Consider the following 20,928-nt stretch of genomic DNA (forward strand, 5'->3'; position numbering starts at 1 on the left):
TATATAGCAAGAGATTCTGGGAAAGAGGCAAAGATAAACCTAATTTTCTTTTTTGTTTAATTTTACTAACCTGTTTGAATGAGGTGCCTTTGTTAGCCACAATACGAATAGAAAGAACAGTTATGAAGAGTCTCAATAACTCTACCATTCAAGAGCAATTATATTTACTGTCTTTACAGCAAGACTTGTATGTTCAGAGAGGAGGTTTAAGGTACCAGTGTTTCATTTTATGGGATGAGGAAGAAAAGCAGCAGAACAAGGACAATAAAAGTATGATTCTGTGATTCGTGGCTGAAAAATTAAAGCTTATTTTAAATTAGTTTTGAAAGGGAAATAAGCGCTAATTGAAATCAGGCTATTTTAATTCTGAATAAGAACATACCCTCTTCTTAGACAACCATAAATTCGTATTTTTACTTCATTTCAATTGCTTTTCATGAGTGTCCTTGAATAAGAAATGTAAAATATACAGAAACTGACATAGCTGCAGATGATGATGTAGTTGTACCTCTGGTAAGATGAGTATTTAACAAAAAAATACTGCAGTCTTTGCAGTTTTATTGCACAAGAGAGTGGAGATTTAAAAAAAAAATTAGGGAACTGCAGCTGAGAAAGCAGGAGGAAGCACTTTAGGTAGCAATGAATCTGTAAGGAGAATGTTAAAATTATGCAAGACTTCTGTATGTGCAGATGAGCAGCATTTATTCTGTTTCCTGATGCCAGAGGTAACTTGCATTTACACGCATAGAGAGAAGTGTCAGAGGAAGAGGTCCTTAGTGTGCCAGCACACCGTGGCGGCTTTGGAGACCAATTTGTTCTCCTCACCCCATTTACTAATGGTTGACATGTCTGCCCTTTCTGGGGTTGCATTAATCAGTTAATGGAAGTATGTGAACTACTAAAAAGCCAGTGTACAAACTCCTCTGCCCTATAAATTCAGCCAGAGGCAGTCTGGGTTGGGGTCATTTTAGAAAGGAGTGACTGTTCTGCTTGGCTGGAGGACAGATTATAATTCAGTGAGCCAGGTTTATCAAGGTGTATGTGCTCTGAGCTGTGGCAGGTAACTCAGCTGAACTGAACCCCCACACATGATTTAGCCTGTGTCTTTTCTCCTCTTGAATTGTCTTACTGTGTAAACCAAATTTGACAAATGGCTTTTCCTCCGATGTGATTTTCTGTACTTTTTATCTACTATTTGATTTTTTTCTTAATGACAATTGGTAGAAGTTTTTGTGTTTCTGTAGTCTGAGTCATCTCTGATGTAGTAGAATTCAATCAATGAAAACATGAATATCGATGCTGTTAAGCTTAGTCTTTCATACTTCATGAAAGAGAATAGGCTAATGGGCAGTATGGAGGGGGATACAGCACAGCAGGCACGTTATTTACTAATGCACTTTTGGTACTAAAACTACAAAGTTTGGACAGAAACTATGGCAAACTTGCCATCGAATGTGTGTTTCACATGTAGGTTTAAGATTTACTAAGGGAAGTTCTCTGCCATAGTTCATTTATAACTACTTGAATCACACAAGACAGACATGCTTGGCCTCTGTAACAGAAAATTAAGCTGAAGCCTATATTATGTAGCACTTCAATAAATGCATTCTAAAGAGAAACAGAAGAAAGGAGATGCTTTGTATGGTTGTTAGACATCTTTGAGGAAAACACAATGAACTGAAAAGTATGGGCAGAAAACGTAATTACCTTGGTATTTTTCACTGTTGCTCTTTTAACTGTAATTTAAGTGTTCCTGAGCTGTGTACTTTCAATGCTATAAATTATTAGATGTTTGTAGTGTGCAGAAGAAACAAAAGGGTAATACAGAAAAGGTCACAGTGAGTTTAATCTCATGCAGGGCATTACCAGGGAGAGTAATTTCTTTATGTAATCACTAAATAGATCAATATCAAACTCCATAGTTGCCCTGGTTACTTTTCTGCAATCCTGCAAGGAGGCTGACATCATCAGCACTTTAAAAACCCCATTTTATCACCTGCAGTATTATGTTCATCTTTGTGGGGGACAGGAATAAAATGCTTTCTGCTTCTCCATTTTTTTCCAAGACTGTTCAGGAAGTCTTTCCTGATGTTTGGTTTGTGGCTGTGTGGGGAAGAGGGGGAAGAACTATTGCATCTTGGAAACTTAACTTTTTTTTCATATTCTAGTTATTTCAATAATCCTGTAAGTATCAAGAAGTATTTTCCTCAAAAGGGAAAACAATAAATAATTTGCAAAAAGAGATAATACAGGTTTCAGTTTTTGAGAGTTTCTTCAGTTACCAGTTTCTGTGCTGGTCTTCACTTTCTAATAAGGAAATGCTGTAGTAGATTTTCGCTGGAGGAGTTTCAAAATATCTGCATATAAATTACTCCACCACACTCTAATATGCATTACCCTTCAAATGCATTATGCCAACTCTTTTTCACCACAGACCAGTATTTTCTAACGGGCTTAAAAAAAAAAAAAACAAAACCAAACTATATGATATCTAGATAAAACACTATGACGTATTTAGGAAGTGGGAATGTTGTTACTCCGTATGAAATTTGGCAAGGGTAGCAGAGTTCTGAGTGCTGTTGATTTGTTAGTGATCATTAATGATCCCGATTTCAGGTAATGTTTTGTGCAAATGACTACAGCAACAGAAAGCTACTTAACATAACTCCAGAGTACCCTGTCTGCTCTTGTGGTGTTTGCAAATGATTATCAACACACACAGAGGCCTTGTCCATGCTAAAAAAATCCACAAACGTGGCTCTAGTTTTCCTTCTTGTAGACAAAGAACAAACTAATTTTATTTTTCACAACTCCGTGGGAGCCAACAACCTTCAGTTGTACAACTTACTCCATTGATTTCATCAGGACTGTTATTTCTAGACATCATAGGTTAAATGACATCCTAACTGTTTCTCAGTCTTTATTTACAACCAGAGAGTGTTTTTTAACATGGGTTATCTTTGCCAATTATAATTAGAAAGCTGCCAGCAAACATAATGCATCAGAAACATTGTAAGGCTAAATGTTTGTTGTTTAAGCGTTAGAGCACTTCATTAACATGTAGGTTTTTAATTTGGAATATTTTAGAGTTATAATGTTCGTTTTTAGTTAGTGAAATGCACACAAATGCATTTAGACTTAAAATTACACTGTTTTGTCATGTAATGCACGTTATACTGTGTGGCTTATGTCAGCAAGTTTTGGCAGAAAAGACCTATGAGACTCTTAACCTGAATAAATCAGTCTTTTGATACTAACAACAACAAAAAAATACTAATGCGGAATGAATTCTCTTGTGTTTCAGTCAGTGAAATGCTTTAATCCTTCCCTGACTGAACCATGTGGGAAGACATACCATGTTCACACCACTTAGGTTACTGCCCTGCTCACTTCTGTTGTAGCAGAAATCCCTTCTTACACCAGCCACTGTGCAGAAAGAAATCTCGTAACCTGTAGACCTTGAAAAGTTCTTTTTATCGCGTGTCATCTACATGCAAGATGAGTAACGACCACAACTGTTGTTCACTTCGATTCGACATAGGTATCACCTTCCTCTACAAGTAGATCTTTGTGAAGTTAGTAGAGTACTTGCAAGAGAAGGTGCTCCTTGGCATGTCACTGTGACCTGGAACTGCCACAGTAGTTGTAACAGGGGTGGAAAGCTCTGTAGAATTGTCTGCTCTTGGTTAAATGCTTGTTTTGAGTCTCTTCTAAACTTCAGTGAGATGTCTAAAAATGATAAACTTCTCGTGTATTTCACAAGATATCATGTAAAGTTGTTGGGGTTTTTTTCCCATCTAGCTTCAGCATTATTCCAAATTTCGATTTCCATTAGCTTCTCTGGAGGCTTAGCTTTCCATCATGGGGAATTACAGATTGTTTTCTATGGAAAAACACAGAAAATGGCATTTTTTCACATTCTTAGCACATAGGTGCTATCAGGACTGAATTTCCTGAAGGCTTCTTGTCTCTAAGGTAAAAACAAACCATCTCATTCTACACCAGAAGTTATGGCCTCCAGAGGAATCAAGTTGGAGCTCTCTTTGTGATGTAGTAAAATTATTTTCTCTGGAAATCTTCAGAAAATGACTGGAGCACTTCTGTGAATAAATTGCATACTGTTTTAGTTGCTTACCTTGTTTCAGCAACTCTGGTAATTAGCAATGTTTGGTCCTTTGCTCTAAGGATGACATATTTGACGTGTACATGTAAAATACATTCAAAGAAACTGTGACATCTTTTGTTTCTCAATTTCCTTGGTCTTGAAGGTCTGATATCTCATATGTTATTTGTGTTTACCAAATGAGGTATCTGAGGAGCAGGGGAACGTCCAAGTCTGCTTTTACTGTCTGGGAAATAACTTGCCCATAAAAATGACAGGCAGTTTTAACTGCTGTGGTGTGTATTTTAGCATAGGTTGCTATGTCATGGACTTGTATAAAAAGGAACTGTGAGATCCTGGTCGGAAATATCTCCCCGTTTCATCAGAAACCATCTAGTACTGTAAAGTTTCTGAGTGCATTTCTTAGCGCTTAATCTGCTTGCGTTAATCTTGCATTAATAACATGAAAGCTACTGAAGGTGCAGCAGAGAAAGACGGATCTTGCTTCAAAGAGCTGTTTCACAAACCAGGTCACCAGAAGCACTTTGTCTTGCATGCCTCCTGTTTGAAGTGTCTAATAAAATGACACCTTTCTCTGGCAGTTTTATTTGTAGCATAGGAAGGTTATCTGCACACCCATTTTTTTCTTGTGAAAATCAATTTATATCCACATAGAAATCCCTGCATATCATGGTGTTATCAAACAAAACCTTGCATTAAGAAATATCGCTGTTGAGACTGATGTTTCCTTTCTCCCCCAGTTTTATATTTATATTTTAAAATTTGCACTTTACATTTATTTTTCCTCAGCTCTGTCTGAAGTAGTTTGGCTTTGGTGTCTTCTGTCTGAAATTAAGCCTGTCCATGGAATATACTTGGTAGTGGTAGTGGCCCTGCCTGCAGCAGTGGCATTGCTGCCTCCTTTGACTTGAATGGACTCTTGAGCTGGTGATTCCCTCACTGAGCCCGTTGTTCTTCTCTGCTGGATCCTTGTATGGCATTGCTCAGCTGTTACAGATGTTTTCTCGCTAGGTGTTTTGGGGTGAGCCTGGCACAATCATGTTCACTTTGTGTGGTCACTTAGCAGCTGTTAGGTGGTGCTGACTTGTAGATAATTCTGGACAAGCCTCGGTGAAAGGGTTCTCTCTTGTCCCTTTTCATTCCACTAGATGATTAGTCTGTACACAGTCTAGCACAAATGTATTTCTCTTTCTAATAAAAATTAAAACATAAAATTATTTCGAGGTCATTATTTTATTAGGTATAGATTTCATGTTCCATGTTTTTCTGTAAAGAGAAGATTTAGCTGTTCAGGTATTTGACATTACATGGAGAAACAAAATGATAATGCAGAGTACAGAGATTTTTGGATGACTCACTTTTTTCTGGACATGTTAAGCACACATGAAATAGAAAAAATAACATCATATTTGCATCACATGTTGTCACAAAGTGGTTTTTTAGTCTTTCAAATTAAGCCATTACTGAAACTATGTGCTTAAAGCATACAATTTCAATAATGAAACTTTTGGTTGTTCTTAAATCTTGGACACTTGATTAAAGAAAAAAGTCTGATTGGTAATATCAGCTCTGTTTCATTGCATACGGGTTTATAAATTGCTTGTAACCGCAATTTAGATTCCAGTTTATCTAACCACATCCTAATTAAGCATTACAGGTGTGTACTGAAGTATGTCAGTATATTTCTGGAGGGGGAAAAAGTAAGCATTTATCCAAGTACTTAACTGTTTTTTTCTTCTTTTTTAATAAACAAAAGAGAAAACTTGTCTGGACCTAGCAAAATTTAATAATTTATTGCAAGAAAATAGGAAGTTCAAATCAACTCTGTTATTGATCCATTGTTGTTAGTGTAGAGAGACATTTTTTGCTAATAGACCTTTGCAATTCTGCTGTGCTTCCCAGGTGAGATACTTGCAGCACCACACGAATAGGAAATAGACTTCTTCATATAACGGAAGCATGTTTTTTAACGTCAGGAAATAGCGAACTGAGAAATAAAGGCTGCAATTCAGTGAAGTGTTTGCATTAATATTTCAGCATTTAAATAGTGAAATATATTTTTATATATAATCATATTTAAAGTTTCTGTCACAGTACTGCCACCTGTATTTACTTTAACATAGAAGTTTGAAGGCGTTTTAGTTAAGAGTTTTTTCCTCAGAAAATCCTGAGAAATCCTTTTCACTTATGTTTTTATGTTGATAGTAAAATCAAACTAGTTGGTCCTTTTTTTTTTCCCCCCTTATTTTTTGTTTGTGGGTTTGCTTATTTTTTGTGGGGAGGTGGGATTCTTGGTCAGGAAAGTTTGGTGTTTCACTGTGGTGAAGCAGTTTGCCTTAGACTTTGAAAACAGAATTCAGTTCTAATGGTCAACATTAAAATGGTGGCATCCCACTTAACATGATAGTGCAGAAATTTGGCAGCATTAGGGCTAGTTTTTAGGGTATTGAATAAGTTGATCTGTACAAACCATTGCATTGTATTTTCTGTTCCTATTTACTGAAACTGTGTATGTTCTTTTTTCTAATGTGCAGTCTTTTTGTATAGTAGGGTTTTTGAGAATGCTGGGCACTCAGTTGCCTTTACCTTGGCACAGCACCAAACCCAGATAGATCCTTTCGTTGTTATTGTTGGCTTCATGAAGATTTATTGGTGTGCCTTCCAGGGAAATAATTGTCAAGCTATTTTTTTTTTAAAATGACTGTTCTGGACAAGGATAAACATAGTGCTTTAAACATAGTGATTTAAAAGTGTCTTTCTAGAAACTGAAAAAACCACTGATTTAGATACTGGTAATGCCTCTGCTTTGGAGTTCGTATCAGAGCCTTGACCACCTCATTTGGAATTTGAAATGTGAATGCAATTCATGTGATGATGTTATCAAACTGGAACCAAATAAGTTTCAGTTCAGTAGAAATGTGTTCAGATGTAAAGATATACTTCAGTGTTCTTCTACATTGGGTAAGGTTTACTACAGTGTTTTGGAGTCAATGAAGATCTAACAGAAGATGTAACCTTGATTGCGTGTTATATAAATCTCTCTTGTTTAAATGTAATCATATGCAAGGCTTCTCCCTCCTTCCAGTTTTCTACTGGGGAATAATCACAAAGTGGGAAAAGAAGATTTATACCTACTGCATTAGTAGGAGATACATGTTTTTTCTATGAACTTCCATGAAAAAACACCTCACAAAGTCGATGGTTCCAGATACACAAGTGAGACCCTTGGCAGAATTAAGCCCAATGACAGGCAGAAAACTGACTTTGGAGACCTAGAGCAGACTCAAAGCTGGAAAGGTCACACTGGTGTATGGAATGAATGTGAAGTGGGGATCATATGCCCTGTGCAGAGACCTAGTGCATGCACTTTTCACTGCTGTATCTTGAAGGGTAATGTAAAGAAGGGTCCTGAGCATGCACTTTTGGAGCCTGCCTCTCCTTTGTGGGACCTGTCCTTTCTCTGCAGCTCTTTGGAGTAGGGTCCTATCTCAATTTTTATAAGACCTAGCATAAAAGGTTTCATTCTTGGCTAGCTTCTCAATTCAAGAAAAAAATTGGTGACAATAAATAGTGGTGCACCCAGTGAGGTACAGTCATTTATATATACCAACTGAAGGTAGAGCCCACTACATTTAATGGCAAGGTGGCATTTAAAGTCACTATTTACAACCAATTATATCTATATGTGGAAAAAAAGTGTACGTTAAAAATTTTTAAACAGAAAGAAAGGTGAAATAAGTGATAGTCTCTGCTCATTACTGTTAGATATGCTAACCTAGCTTATTTCTTTTTCCTCATTAACTTTTAAAGAGAATACTATGATTTTTTTTTTTAGCACAACTTCTCTAACTTTCTTACAAATCTAATTCAATTGTAAATACTTTGGGAGGCAAGAAATGTGCAGTCATTCCAGCAAGTGATATTGATAAATACAAGTAAAACGTGGCTTGTGGAAAGGAATTGGAGATTTTGGTAGACCTGACGTAATCCACGTTTTGACCCCTATAGCTGCATGCATTAAACCTTGGTGAACTGAAAGAGCAGTGCTAAATGGTGGGTTAAGTGATGATGCCTATAGAATCACTGTTCTGTGAGCACTAGTGTAGAACACACCCCCGAAATCAAAATACCTATTGATTTGGGCATGTGATCAGGCTTTACATTAAGTATGTTTAAAGTAAAACTTAAAATCATTGTATGTATTCTTATACATGTTCAGGTATGTAATGAAGTTTGACATAAAACTTCAATACTTTTTATTGTCAAAGTTTTTTTACAAATATTTTTATTGTGCTACGACCAGCAGCAGGGAATTTTTCATTTTCACCTTATTAGTGTGCTCTTGGCTGCTGGATCAGAGTTCAATTCGTAGAGACGCACTTAGAATCAAAAGTAAATATTGTTAAATATGGTTGGGCTATTGTCTGTCTAACTTTGTGATTGAAAAATCAAGCAACTGAGTGGTACAGATAATGCATTTTAACTAAAGAGCTGAGGTGTTTCTTGTGACTTAATATCAGAACATCTTCATTGTTTTCTTCTTTGGAAGTCTGTATGTGCATTGTCTGAAACTTTCTTACATCATTCCTTTGTAGTCATGAGACACAGACAACCTGTTGGGATCATCCTAAAATGACTGATCTCTTCCAGTCCTTAGGTGAGTGCATTTCTTAAAATAAACCATTATGTGATGTTCACTCCAAGATTAAAAGCTGCATTTGTAGGCTGACCACATCCTAGCTGCTGTGAACTGTGTTAACAGCATTTCCCACTTTGTGATGAGGCACACTTTGCACGAAACCTTCTGCCTCGATCACATCGTGTGTATCGCTTTTCAATAATATTAATTCTGAACAGTATGCTCTGACTCTATGCTTTAATGCAATATGATGTTTATTTCTTTTTAAATCCAGGAGGGATTGTCCAATGATGGAGGCTGTCTGCGAGTGTAAAGCAGAATGCCAGTTTGCAAGGAACTAATTTTTGTAATAAATCAGAGCAGCTATGCTTTCCATAAACGCTAGACCATGTTATGGTATAACTAGTTCAATGTGCCCTGCCAACATCTACATTTACTGTGAAATCTCACTTTCTAAGGAGTGAAAGGGTAAAATAATATTGAGGAAAAAATGTTACTATACCCATCAGTATCTAAAATAGGTCTTATGCCAATCTGACTGTCCCCTTCAAAACACTGTTTGCAAAGTCATGGCACAGAAATTATAGCTTAAAAAGCCATTTTTTTTCTCTGTTACTGCAACCTTTGCTACCCTCTGTTTCCATGTCGTCTGATGGAGTTGTAAATTATTTGAGAAACATACTGCATTTGAGCACTTGTCTGGAAGCTACTTAACACTGCTTAATATGTATTACATGTGCCAAGATAGTGTCAGGATTTCTGGTGTGCTAATCTCTGAAGGCCCTGAACTGTCAGAGTCAGGAGGCTTTCCTTGCAGGTGGATTGGACTGAGGTCCCAGCTTCTTAGTTTATTTTTTTCATATATCCTATCAATTCATTTCAAAGGAGAGTAGGGGTATAACGCTTCTTCGAAAATGTGAAAATTTGTATGTAAAGGAATATTACAGACTCTGTTCTTAGAGCTGTTCGTATTTCTGTTCTGCTCTTTCAGCTGACTTGAACAATGTACGCTTCTCTGCCTATCGTACAGCCATCAAAATCCGAAGACTGCAGAAAGCACTGTGCTGTGAGTTTGGCCTTTGAGACAGATTGTTTCTCTACGGTACTTGGGGAAGGGAGGGTCAGCTTAAGTCTTAACGGCATTAATGTTAACAAGGGACCAGATACAACCTTGAGAGACTGTCCACCAAGAAAGTGGTAGGAAGAATTGCCAACAGTACGTGTCATTATTCCAAGTAACTCGATTAATGGAAAAAGAGTACAGCAGGTAAGTAGAAATATGCTCACTAAGAATACTCTGAGAAGCGATAGGAAAATATTTGACCTCTTGACTATTGCATCCTGTTCCTGATGCAAGCTGATACAAACCAATGATAAATGATATGAACTAATATCCTGACCTTTTACATAATCTCAAGTATTTCATTATATTTTAGAGAGTTCTACTCCATTTTTTATAAGCATTTACTGCTGCTAGAAACAACTTCAAAAATATTCCTTCCTCTCAGAGAGAGTATCTTGCTGCATGAATTTCAGTTCAGAGTTGCTCAGGCCACTCAAAGTGTGAAGACAAAGGATACAGATCTGCATGGTTGGTTATAGGTAGTTGGTATTGATGTACATTTTAATGACAAAAAGCTACTAGGACAAAACAGACTACTGTTGTTAGAAATAACACTATGTGTATATGTATTGGGGATGTGGGAAAGGGTCTTAAATTTAGATAGGAAATAATAACGCATTTAATAAGCACATTGGATGCCCTGCCCAGACCTGTGTTGGCATTTGTCCCTGTTCTTAAGCAATCTGATAATTCAACAGCAGTGCACTCTGAAGAGCACATAGATTTCATCCCCAGGAAAGGATAGGTGTCTTGAGACTTATCTGAGTCACACAGCAAGTATCACACTGGAGTTCTGGGCTCTTCGGTTCTGAGGGCTCTGGTTCGGTGCAGAGCAAACTCTGAGTACCCTTTGGAATCATCCTGTCATTAGTATTTCTGCATTACTCTTGAGACTCAGGATGAGAGGGGGAGCTGAGCTAGCTAACTGCTCAATGTTTATTTTAGGGAAATGGGATTGAACTAATAGTTTGACGTAGTACAGAGGTGCTTTACATTATAGAGAGGCAAGACATGAAGACAAGGAATATAACTGAAAGGGCAAAAGCTTAGAAGGAAGTGAGATTTTGTAAGAAAGCAGAGAAGAGAGGGTGTGTGGAAGAAAAATAGCTGAAATGTAGAACTGGGGAGTTTAATGTGTACCGAAAGAAAGGAGTGCAAAAAATTCTGTTATAGAGATGATGAGAATATGAATTTTAAATATTATTAGGACTGCAAATAGAAAAGAAAATCTGTATTCAAATATACAGATTTTAGACCTTTTGAAAGGTCTTGACAACAGCTGGTGTAAAAAAGTTGTACAACATTACCAAATTTTCTTATTTAAATTCAGGATTCCTTGCTGTGGAAGGACTTTTCAGCCCTGCAGGGTGTATAGTACTGCAGTCTGAGTAGGAACACAAGGGCAAAGCTGTCCTAAAGATGCAGGCAAGGAAGCAATTGCACAAAGAGAGGTCCCTTCCCACTCCCCAGGTAGTTTTCCTTCCAGCGTAGAAGACAACAGTCTGATCTTGACAGTAGCTTCTTGGCTGGACTTCAGATATGCATTATACCACATGAAGCTCTGCCTGAAGTGGTAGCTAGCTGCTCTAGAAAGCTAGAATGCATCTGTGCAAGAGCACAGACTCTCAGGAGTACTTGTCACCTCTTCTTCAGATGCTGTGCTGGCTTCTCACAGAATTTCAAATTGAGATCTTGGGTTCAAGGTCTTACATTTTGGAAGAAACCAGAACCTGCCCTCTGAAATATTGTGACAGTCTTGAAATAAAAGCTGTATTTCTTTGGCATAGGATAGTGCTTCTCTGTGCAAGAGATATAGTCCCACCCAAGGCTATAGTTTCATCTCTCATCAAGACTAAAGCACATGATGACCTTTCTGCTTACCAGTGCACAGGGTTTAAAGTATGCATCAACTTCTACCTAAAAAACAAAAGCAAAACGAGAAACCAGAAAGCAAAGTAAAATTCTCCTTGTGCATGCTGCTCCTCAGGGAAGAGTGAAAAAAAAAAAACCTGCATGTGATGGATGCTAATCATGCTGCCTGTTTCTGACAGGCATACAGATTGTCTAGTGACCTGTATAGAACAAACTTCACTTTCATTACTTCTAATAATCTGTGAGGAGGAACATACTTCCTGCTCGTGCTTTTACTGCAAAATATGTAAATTTTCTGTAATAACTGCTATGGTTAGTTTTACTCATTCACGAATTTCAAAAGTGCCCTCCTATCAAAGTGGATATTGTCTCCAGTTTCAGGGGAGGGATATGGAAGGAGTAAGAACTAAAGAGTGTATTCCAGTTTGAAAGAACTAGGAGTAGAGCTGTCATCTCTACAGGTCCAATCTGCTTCATTATTTATGAAGCTGTTTGCTCCATCTCTGCCTCATGGGAGGAAACAACAGCCAAAAAAAATCTTTGTCTTTATTACAGGAAAGATATGGCAGATTATCCACAAAGCTAAATGCTACAATAATTTTTTGTCTGTGAACAGGAACTCATTGTGATCTGGCACAATTTTAAGACCACCTTCAAAAGTGTAATCAGTGCTGTTTCTTTTGTCATTGTTTGCTTAGCTGATTATTTCTTGCCAGGGAATAGGTCAAATTCCTTTTGACTGTGATGGTTCTCAGCCTGAATCTGTCTGCAAATGGCTTCTGAAATAGCCAAAATACAGCATGTGCTAGCACCTCCTCTCTAAGGAAGGGGAGAGTGGTTAAGCCCTACCTAGAATTGCTTGGCATTTTCTTGACTTATATTTCATGCTGGTTTTGTTTTAAGGTAAGGAAAACGTCATCTTCGTGCTCCTGCCATTCATTCTCTGGTCTAAGTAACTTTAGTCTTCCATTGTATTTCCTGTAATTTTAACCGTGGATAGCTGTTTGAGGTGTTTGGATGCAGAATGCTTCAGAAAGGCTTACCTGCTAAGGCAAGGAGAATGTCAAAACAAATCACTAGAAAATTAGGTCATTGTGAACCGTAAAATGTGACAAATTGCTGTCACACCCGCAGTGTGTGTATAACAGCAAAGGCCTCTTTGATGAGTACTCCAAGGGCACAGCTGGAGCAGGATGCACGGTCTCACTTGCACCTGATAGATTTTGACTTTACAGTGAGGACTGCTAATACAGTATTAGTGCTACACAAGCAGATTCAGGAGTCTGTAATTTGAGAAATGTATTTTGGAAAACTTTGCTGATGCCAAATCTCTATTCTGAGCCTTTAGTCTTGGTAAGTGTCAAAAAACCAGTGCTCTGGGGAAGTTATTCCCCCTTACGGCCCCCACCCTCTTTTAGAAGTGGGAAAATAGAGTCATGTTTCATCTTGTTCCTTTTTTGGAAGGTAGATTCCTGCAGAGACCAATATGTGTCTGTGTACCTACGTGTATTTATTTTGCAGGAAACTGAGAAAGGTTGCAGGTTGGATAAAACCAAATTCTTAGCTTCTCTGTCTCAGTTTATGTGGGGCAGATACACTGAGATGTAATTTCCCCCTGTAGCAGAAGACGAACGGGGCCAGAGAGAGCATCCTGTGTTGCGGTTGTACTGGGCAGCTACGTGACACCAAGCCCCGACTGTATTTTAGCCTCGTGCAGCATGCCTTAGCTCATTTTCAAGAAATTATGTTGCCCCAGATAATGAAGTGTAGTACTGGAAGGGAAAAAGGAATCAAAACCAGCATGTGTGTGCAGAATTCTGTTGCTGAGCTCCTCTAGGTGTTTCAATGTTTAAGAATGCCAATAGGAATATCAACCACACAAGACTAAGGAACGAACACTAAGGCACACCAGACTAAGAGCAAGAGCTGCATAGGCTTCCCTCAGCCATGCGGTCTTTTGCAGGAACTGCTGTCATTCACAAGGTCTTTCTATTACAAAAGCTCCATAGCAATGCCGATTGGTTTTCTCTGAGGTTACAGCAGCCTCAAATTTGCCATTAGCAGCTGCATGTCATTACTTGCTCCTGAGTCAGTCACTGACATCTGCTTGAACTGTGCTGAATGATGTGGTTTCTGTTTATAGTTTTCCTTTGGGAAAGTCTCCTCACTGCAAAAAAAGAAATGACCCTTGTGTGCATTTGCTGGTTAACAGCAGGACTGATCATTCAGCACATTTGAGCAGATGTAGAATAGTATTGCAAAAGTGCGCTAAAAGCTGTGTACAGTAGCCTTCATGCCAGCAATGGCATGTGAGTCTCAGGTTAGCTTTTCCACATATGCATAAGCACCATTTATTTTAAAACTTTCACAAATAGAGTTATAAAGACAAAATAATCTCTCTTTACATCAGCCGGGGCACTGCTAGTGGGTAAATCTTACCATGACATGTTAACTGTCTGTACGCAAAGTTCATTCAACCAGGTGAGTGCTGAAGAAAGCGGGGATGGAAGTAATTTCCTCTGGTTATTCTCCATGAATGGTATCAACCAAAAGTGTAAGTTTTGTTTAATTTGCATTAGTAGAACAGCAGAGTTTCATTTTAGTGTGGAAATACTGAAAGTAGCTCTCCCAATTCCCTCAAGAATCCTTTGGCAGAAATGTGAACGTGAGATCTTACTGCCAGCAGATCAAGACAAGAAGTTAGCAGGCTTACTCTAGTGTCTGTTGAATTGCTGTTTTCAGTTCAGGGATGGTTATGTTAAGCCAAGCCCAAAGGCTACAATTTTCTGCTATTCCAAAGAATTCCAGGTTCTCATTGTGTTTAAAAAGAGCAGGTTTTAGGTGCTGTCAGTCTGTTTTGAAAGCTACTTACCTCCTTTTAGCCTACCATTAAGTACCTTAAAAAAACAGATTGGGTAAAAAACCCAGACAAACAAAAAATAAAGAAAATTGGTTGCATTCACTTTGAGTTTGTTTGGTTTTTTCCCCTGTAGGTCAGGAAGTAAAAGCCTGAAAAGGTTCCATCTCTCCTGAGTGAAGTATTTCTGTGTCTGGATCAGCATGTTATAATTTTGCACCTGGCTTTACCCTCCTTGCTTCACCCCTCAAAAAATTAGTGTTGTATTGTGGGTGTATTGATGGGGTGGGGATTTCCTTTTTAAATATGCCTGTGAGCCTTTTCCAGTGTATTACATATTTTTTTCAGCTACTGTAGAAGATTATGCTGCACTATACTGCCAAATATTTTATCTACCTCTGGTCAAACTAGTGGCAAGGTGTTTTGCTGCAATTAGCAGTCTGTCTGTTTGGTAAATGTATGGCTGGCATTTTTGTGCAAGCCCAGGAGGGGCTTTAAAAAGAAAAGAAAAAGCAAACAAATGTAAAACTCCTGCAAGACTTATGCTGTAAAGTCAGAATAGGATGTATCGATGTCAGTGAGGGAGAGGAAAAGCAAGGGTTGTGAGGTACTGTTTCTCATTTCAGTGATGAGAGCAAGGGTAGACTGGAGAAAAGGGATTGGGAATGTAACCTCCTTTTGGCCCATAACCTTATCTTTAGGTAGGTGATCATTGAGTTCGTGAGAGAATTGCTCATAGTGGTTAGCAATGTCTTGCTCCTTTTTTCTGCTATACTGATTTTCCAGCCCAAGCTAGACTTACCTGATGTGCACAGACTGCCCTTCTGGGGTCTTTTACATCATTGGTGCAGAGCACTTTACAGCGCATCTGAAATTGTCATGTTTCAGTTTCTTTGAGAGATGACATTTACAGTGTAAATGTGTTACTGGCTCTTCAGAAACTGCTCTGTATGAGCCTGGACTATATTTCAACTTCAGTGTTGTATACACTGTAGCATGCATACTAATATATTGCAACTGGGTTTTTTGCTGAAGTCCTCACTTTTGTAAAAATATATCACTGAGGATTATATCACCCTTTGACTTACATTATTCTTCCTTCTTTTACACCAAAATAAGTTTTCTCCTTTTCATTTTGTTTTGCAAAAGTAATTGGATGATCTCATGGACAGCTTCTTATTTTCACTGTGCAAAACCCAGATTTTCACAATCACGTGTGTGTGGTTTTGAGAGCAAAACCCTTTTCACCTGTAGGATATCCATAGCATCACCAGCTGTTTATAGAAAGAACCCTGTTGTAAAGGAGATCAAAATAATTTTCATGAAAGCATAGCATAAAGTGTTCAAGAAAATGACAGTAAATAATTTCCCTGTGTCCCGTTTCCTGCTTTCTTTTAAACCCTAATTTAACGACTGCTGTTCAGTTAATCAGGCCCCAGTTCATTCCTGCATTTAAGAGAACATTGTCACCTAAGAATTTGCTTTGCATTACATTTAATTGAAAGTGATAGTAATTTCATGAGATGCTGCTTTATACTAAATGCGAAGAATCCTCTAAGCCTCCCAGTGTGCATTTGTCTGAAGTCAGGCTTCTCTAATTATGACTTTTTAAATGTTCTTTCAAGCTCGTTGAGGAGGCACCCACAAAACAGACAGCAGCAGCTATCCTAAAAACATGGATTTATGGCAATGAGGTTTTGCCCGGCACTCTGACTGACCAAAATTAACAATGGGTTCAGATGCCAGTTGGGAATCTGTTACTGCATAACAGATTGCTGAACACTAAAGGACACACTCTAAGGAAGACAAACCACAGTGTGCACACCTCACTGATATAACGGGGGAATCTCCCACTTAAAGATACCGAAAGGGTCACTCGATCCCAGGAGATACACTTGGACAGCATCCTAATCCAAGGAGAGTCCCAGGAAGTATCCTTGACCAGCATCCCGATCCAAGGGGGACAGACTCCAAATGGTTCTCTGGCAGGGTTCCATTTATTCCCTGGTCAGCGTGAGCTGTGGTCACTTTCAGTCCGCACAGACAGGAGGCAGTTAAGGGAACCTGAACTCCGAGGTGCCAGACAGCCCGGCGGGTAGCACCTGATGTCCGTCGGGTGCTTCTGCAGGGCCCTGTCTTTTGTGCAAGCTCTCTGCAAGCGGTCAGGGTGTTTGCACTGCCACGGAGCCACAGTGCAGTGTGTCTCATTATGGTGTTCTTGTTGGTACTTTTTTTTTTTAAAGATGTAATACCAAAATGCTGTTGTCTTCTCACAGCGAACAGCCGTTTCCTGTAATGTTACTAAATAAAAGCTACTTCCTGGCTAATTGTCTGCAGGGGTTGCTTCAGTTTGCACATGAACAAGTGTTGTGAATGCTATGCTTGGATATCCATATTCATGCCTTTTTTCTTTTTTTTTTTAATCACCTGTTGTTAGTGGACCTGTTGGACCTGAACACAACAAGTGAAGTTTTCAAACAGCACAAGCTGAATCAAAATGACCAGCTGATTGGCGTCCAGGATGTGATCAGCTGCCTCACCACTGTCTACAGTGGGCTTGAAGAGAAACACAAAGATATGGTGAATGTCCCTCTCTGTGTAGACATGTGTCTTAACTGGCTACTCAATGTATATGATAGGTAAGTAATGAGTCTTTATTCACAGCGTGCCACTCAGAATTTTAATGTAGTATTAACAAAGTATAAACCGTGGAGAAAGAATTGGTAATTTTTACACGTGAAAAATGCTAGACTTATAGGAGAGTGGTATATTTTTCCTGAGTTACTTTCTTGAGGAAGTGTCCGTGATAATAGAGAAATTATAAAGCCTTGAGTTCTTTAATAAAAAGTAATATCCTTTGATATTTTTGACTCAGTAATGAAAGTGCGATTGCTTGCAATGAGATGTTTATTATGCTGTCCTGCTCAGATACACTGAAGTAACATTACTCTGCTTTTATATTACTGCCAAAGAAATATTGAAAGGATTTCAAGAAATGTGTGTGTGAGTAGAGAACTGGATACACTGCTTTAGCTGTTCCAAGTTGTCCAGCTTGTTTGCCATTTGTACCTTTCTGCCACAGATGGGGACAGTTTTGTTATTTATTTTACACGAAGTTACTCGCATGCCATAATCCTGGCTGAGCTCCCTGTCCTGAATCCTCTGTCGAGTAGTGGTTGTTCTCAGCACTAAAGCCTGTCTGATCCTCGAAGGTCAGCACTGTCCTGTCCTGGCTCACTTCCAGCAGGTGCAGCTCCTGCCTTGCATCAGTTCTGAGTGCTGATGCTATGTGATCCACATGCTCTGGTCCTGGCAGCAAAGTTTTGTGTTGCTGTGGTGAATTGTGAGTGAGTTTATCTCAAGAATATTTTACGATACCTACAGTAAGAACTTGAGGGATTATTTAAATAAATGCACATCTGCTATTTCCAGAGAGAACAATGAGTCTCAGAGGACATGAAAAAGTCCACTCCAAGCAGCCCGTTGTGCTTTTGTCCAGTCCTTTCTGAGCCCCCAGACACTTCTTTCTTCTGCTGAATGTTGAACTCTGACCTCTCTTCCCTGCCTTGCATTATGTCAGCCTGTATGACCTACAATCAGTGTTTTTATTTAGTTGTGCTTTTGAGTCATGACTTTGTTCTCACTTTTCTTCATGGTGTTCACCATTCTGATCTCCCTTCTGTAGTAAAAACTGGGAAAAGACTTGATCTCCATCATCCAGCTCCTATATGTATCTCTTTACATTGCTTGAGTAAAGGCATTTCAGGACTCTTCTGGAGCTGACTAAAAATGCAGTAGTGCAGTACCATGGGGTGGTTGCTTCAGCGTGTCTAACTGAATTATACTTTAGTTCAGAGTTATGCAGAATTATACATCAGACTTTCTAATCTGCATGACCTTGACTACCAAATTTGTTTCCTTTCTCCTCATTTGAAGATGGGAAGAGCAAAAGTATTTCTTGAATAGTGGTAGAAGATCTTATACTTGAGTTTGCAAAAGTGAGCTGTTACTTGTTGATGTATGCATTATCTTGACTACGTTCGCTCACTTAATTAGTGCCAAACTCTAACAGTTCATAGCTTTTTTTTTTTCCCCAGAGGACTACACACCAGTACATCTATACTTTGTGGATAGTTGTGGTTTTTTAAATTATTTTTATTTTAAATATTGTGGTAGTGAACTGAGAAGGAGGAAAGAGAGTACATACAGCCGTTTATGTGCATACTACCTATTATACTTAGGCATTCATTCATATTGCTGTTGAATACTTTGACGCTTCTCTTAGTTGCACTCGTCATCATTACTGCTGGAAAATTGGAGAGCCCATCAAATAATGACCGGGACTTCTTCCTGCAATTATGTTTATTTTGCAGAGCTCTGTATTGTGGGTGAATAAACACATCATTTGCAAATAGAGAGGTAGATCAAGTGGGTTGTTTATCCTAAATGTTATTGGTTATTCAGAATAAGAGACTTAATGTCAGAGATTTTTGTAGTTAGTTGGTTTGGGTTTTTTCCAGATTGATCAACTATATTTTTTTCAGCTTACCTTTGCTTCATAATTCCAGTTAGAAGTCAGTTGTTTAATATGTTCATATATAAAAAGCATGTAATAAGTAACAAATCTTTCTTTCATCCCATTTCCGCCTGATTATTATGTTGAAAGCTTTAGTGTAGATAATTCTTGAAGCTGATGAAAGACTTAAATCTGTAGTCAAATTTTGAAAAGTGGAAAGAGATGAAGGTTTTCAGAGATAAAATTACCTTTTACAGTAGGTGTCCTTGCTCTCCTTTTAAATCCACTCCAGGGAGAAAAAAATACTGAGAGAACAGGCACCAATTTTATGCTGTTTTCTGGTTTTTGTTTTTTAAATTGGCCTTTAGGAAAGAACTAATTTGAGTCTTGGCATTTCCATTGTTTATTGCATTGGTGTTATATACCTACAATGTTTCAAATCATTAAACTGCCTACAAAAAACATCTGTTTGTTGCATGCTATTAACCTGAGATTTAATTACTGATTCACAGGTTGATGGAAAACTGAGTAGTTCTTCAGACTTACCTACAGATGTCTTTGTCTCTTAAAAAGAACCAATTTATTTTTAGAAAAAGTCCATTCTGTTCTGGCATTTTCTGACACATCAAGAATGACTCATTCTTTAAGCTAAGTAGAGGAGAGAAACATTAAATTTACTTAGTGACTTTTACTTCTTCAAGACCCAAAGGTCGTTTCAGGCAACAACATCTGCCTTGTAAACATTTTGCAAACTTAAAATTCCGTGTTTTGGTTAGTCCAGAGATTATTTTTTTATGTAAAATTAAAAATAAACACTGTGAAGGAAATTGTTTGCTTTATGAAATCATTTGGCCAGGTTGGTGTTTAAATCATCCAAAAGCAATAGCCAGGAGGATCGCACCTGAGGCACATAGGCCAGAGCCTGCTTGGTCTATATGTAGAGACAACAGAATCACATACCAAAGCAATGTTTTCTTTATTTCCTTAACTTCATTTCTCTTTCCTCTCCCTTTCCCCCCTAAAACAGTAAAATTCCAGTTTATTTGGGGAAGAAGAATGTCAGCATCACACTATAAGGGCAGTGAATCCTTAGACTTTATATTGCCTAGGGAATGAGGGCTCAGATATATCCAGAAGGACAAATGGACTTCAGGAAACGAGAAAAGCACTTCTGAGAAGCAGCTCTAATGGTTTTGCCATTTTTCACTTGAAGATAGGTCCTATTTTCTTCCCTCCTTCTTCCCTTCTTCAGGATCAGAGCAAAAAATGTCTGAGCTGCTAAAAGTGGTCTTACCAATTGATTCTGTAGTGACAAGCATGCTTATATTGCTACAGTAAACCTGAACAGTGTGCTGGAACTTAATTCTAAATACTTGACCCATATATTTTTTATGATCTCAAGCATTAAAAAGTTTTCCGAACTTTCCCACTGTAAGGCCTTGATTTTGAGATGTTTGTAGACACAGCACAGTTAGATGGTTGTGCTGCCATTCAGTAGCACCTTGACAGGCTGGAGAAAGGGGACAACAGGAATCTCATTAGGTTCAGTGAAGAGAAATACCAAGTCCTGTCCCTAAAGAGGAATAACACCGTACTCAAATACAGGCTGGGGGATGACTGGCTGGAAAGCAGCTTTGCAGCAAAGGCTCTGGGGGTCGTGGTGGACACCACATTGAACATCAGCCACTGGTAGCATGAGCTTGTGGCAATGTAGGCCAACAGTCTCCCAGAGTGCATTAGGAAAAACCTTCCCGGAAGGTAATCCTTGCCCTGTACTCAGCACTGGTGAGACACATCA

General features: G+C 38.5%; 1 protein-coding gene across 1 annotated transcript in view; it reads left to right on the top strand.

Annotated features, from left to right (window-relative positions):
- Nucleotides 1-20,928, top strand: part of LOC104502350 (utrophin-like) — a gene marked incomplete at both ends in the record, with an annotated part of 74,270 nt that overhangs the window by 10,567 nt on the left and 42,775 nt on the right. The window contains 3 exons of the mRNA XM_010146314.1: nucleotides 8,719-8,780; nucleotides 9,754-9,828; nucleotides 17,052-17,253. Of these exons, the coding sequence (XP_010144616.1) occupies nucleotides 8,719-8,780; nucleotides 9,754-9,828; nucleotides 17,052-17,253 (339 nt within the window). The remainder of the gene's footprint in view (nucleotides 1-8,718; nucleotides 8,781-9,753; nucleotides 9,829-17,051; nucleotides 17,254-20,928) is intronic.

The sequence above is a fragment of the Buceros rhinoceros genome, unplaced genomic scaffold (assembly GCF_000710305.1).
Source record: "Buceros rhinoceros silvestris isolate BGI_N320 unplaced genomic scaffold, ASM71030v1 scaffold15652, whole genome shotgun sequence".
NCBI classification, from domain to species: domain Eukaryota; kingdom Metazoa; phylum Chordata; class Aves; order Bucerotiformes; family Bucerotidae; genus Buceros; species Buceros rhinoceros.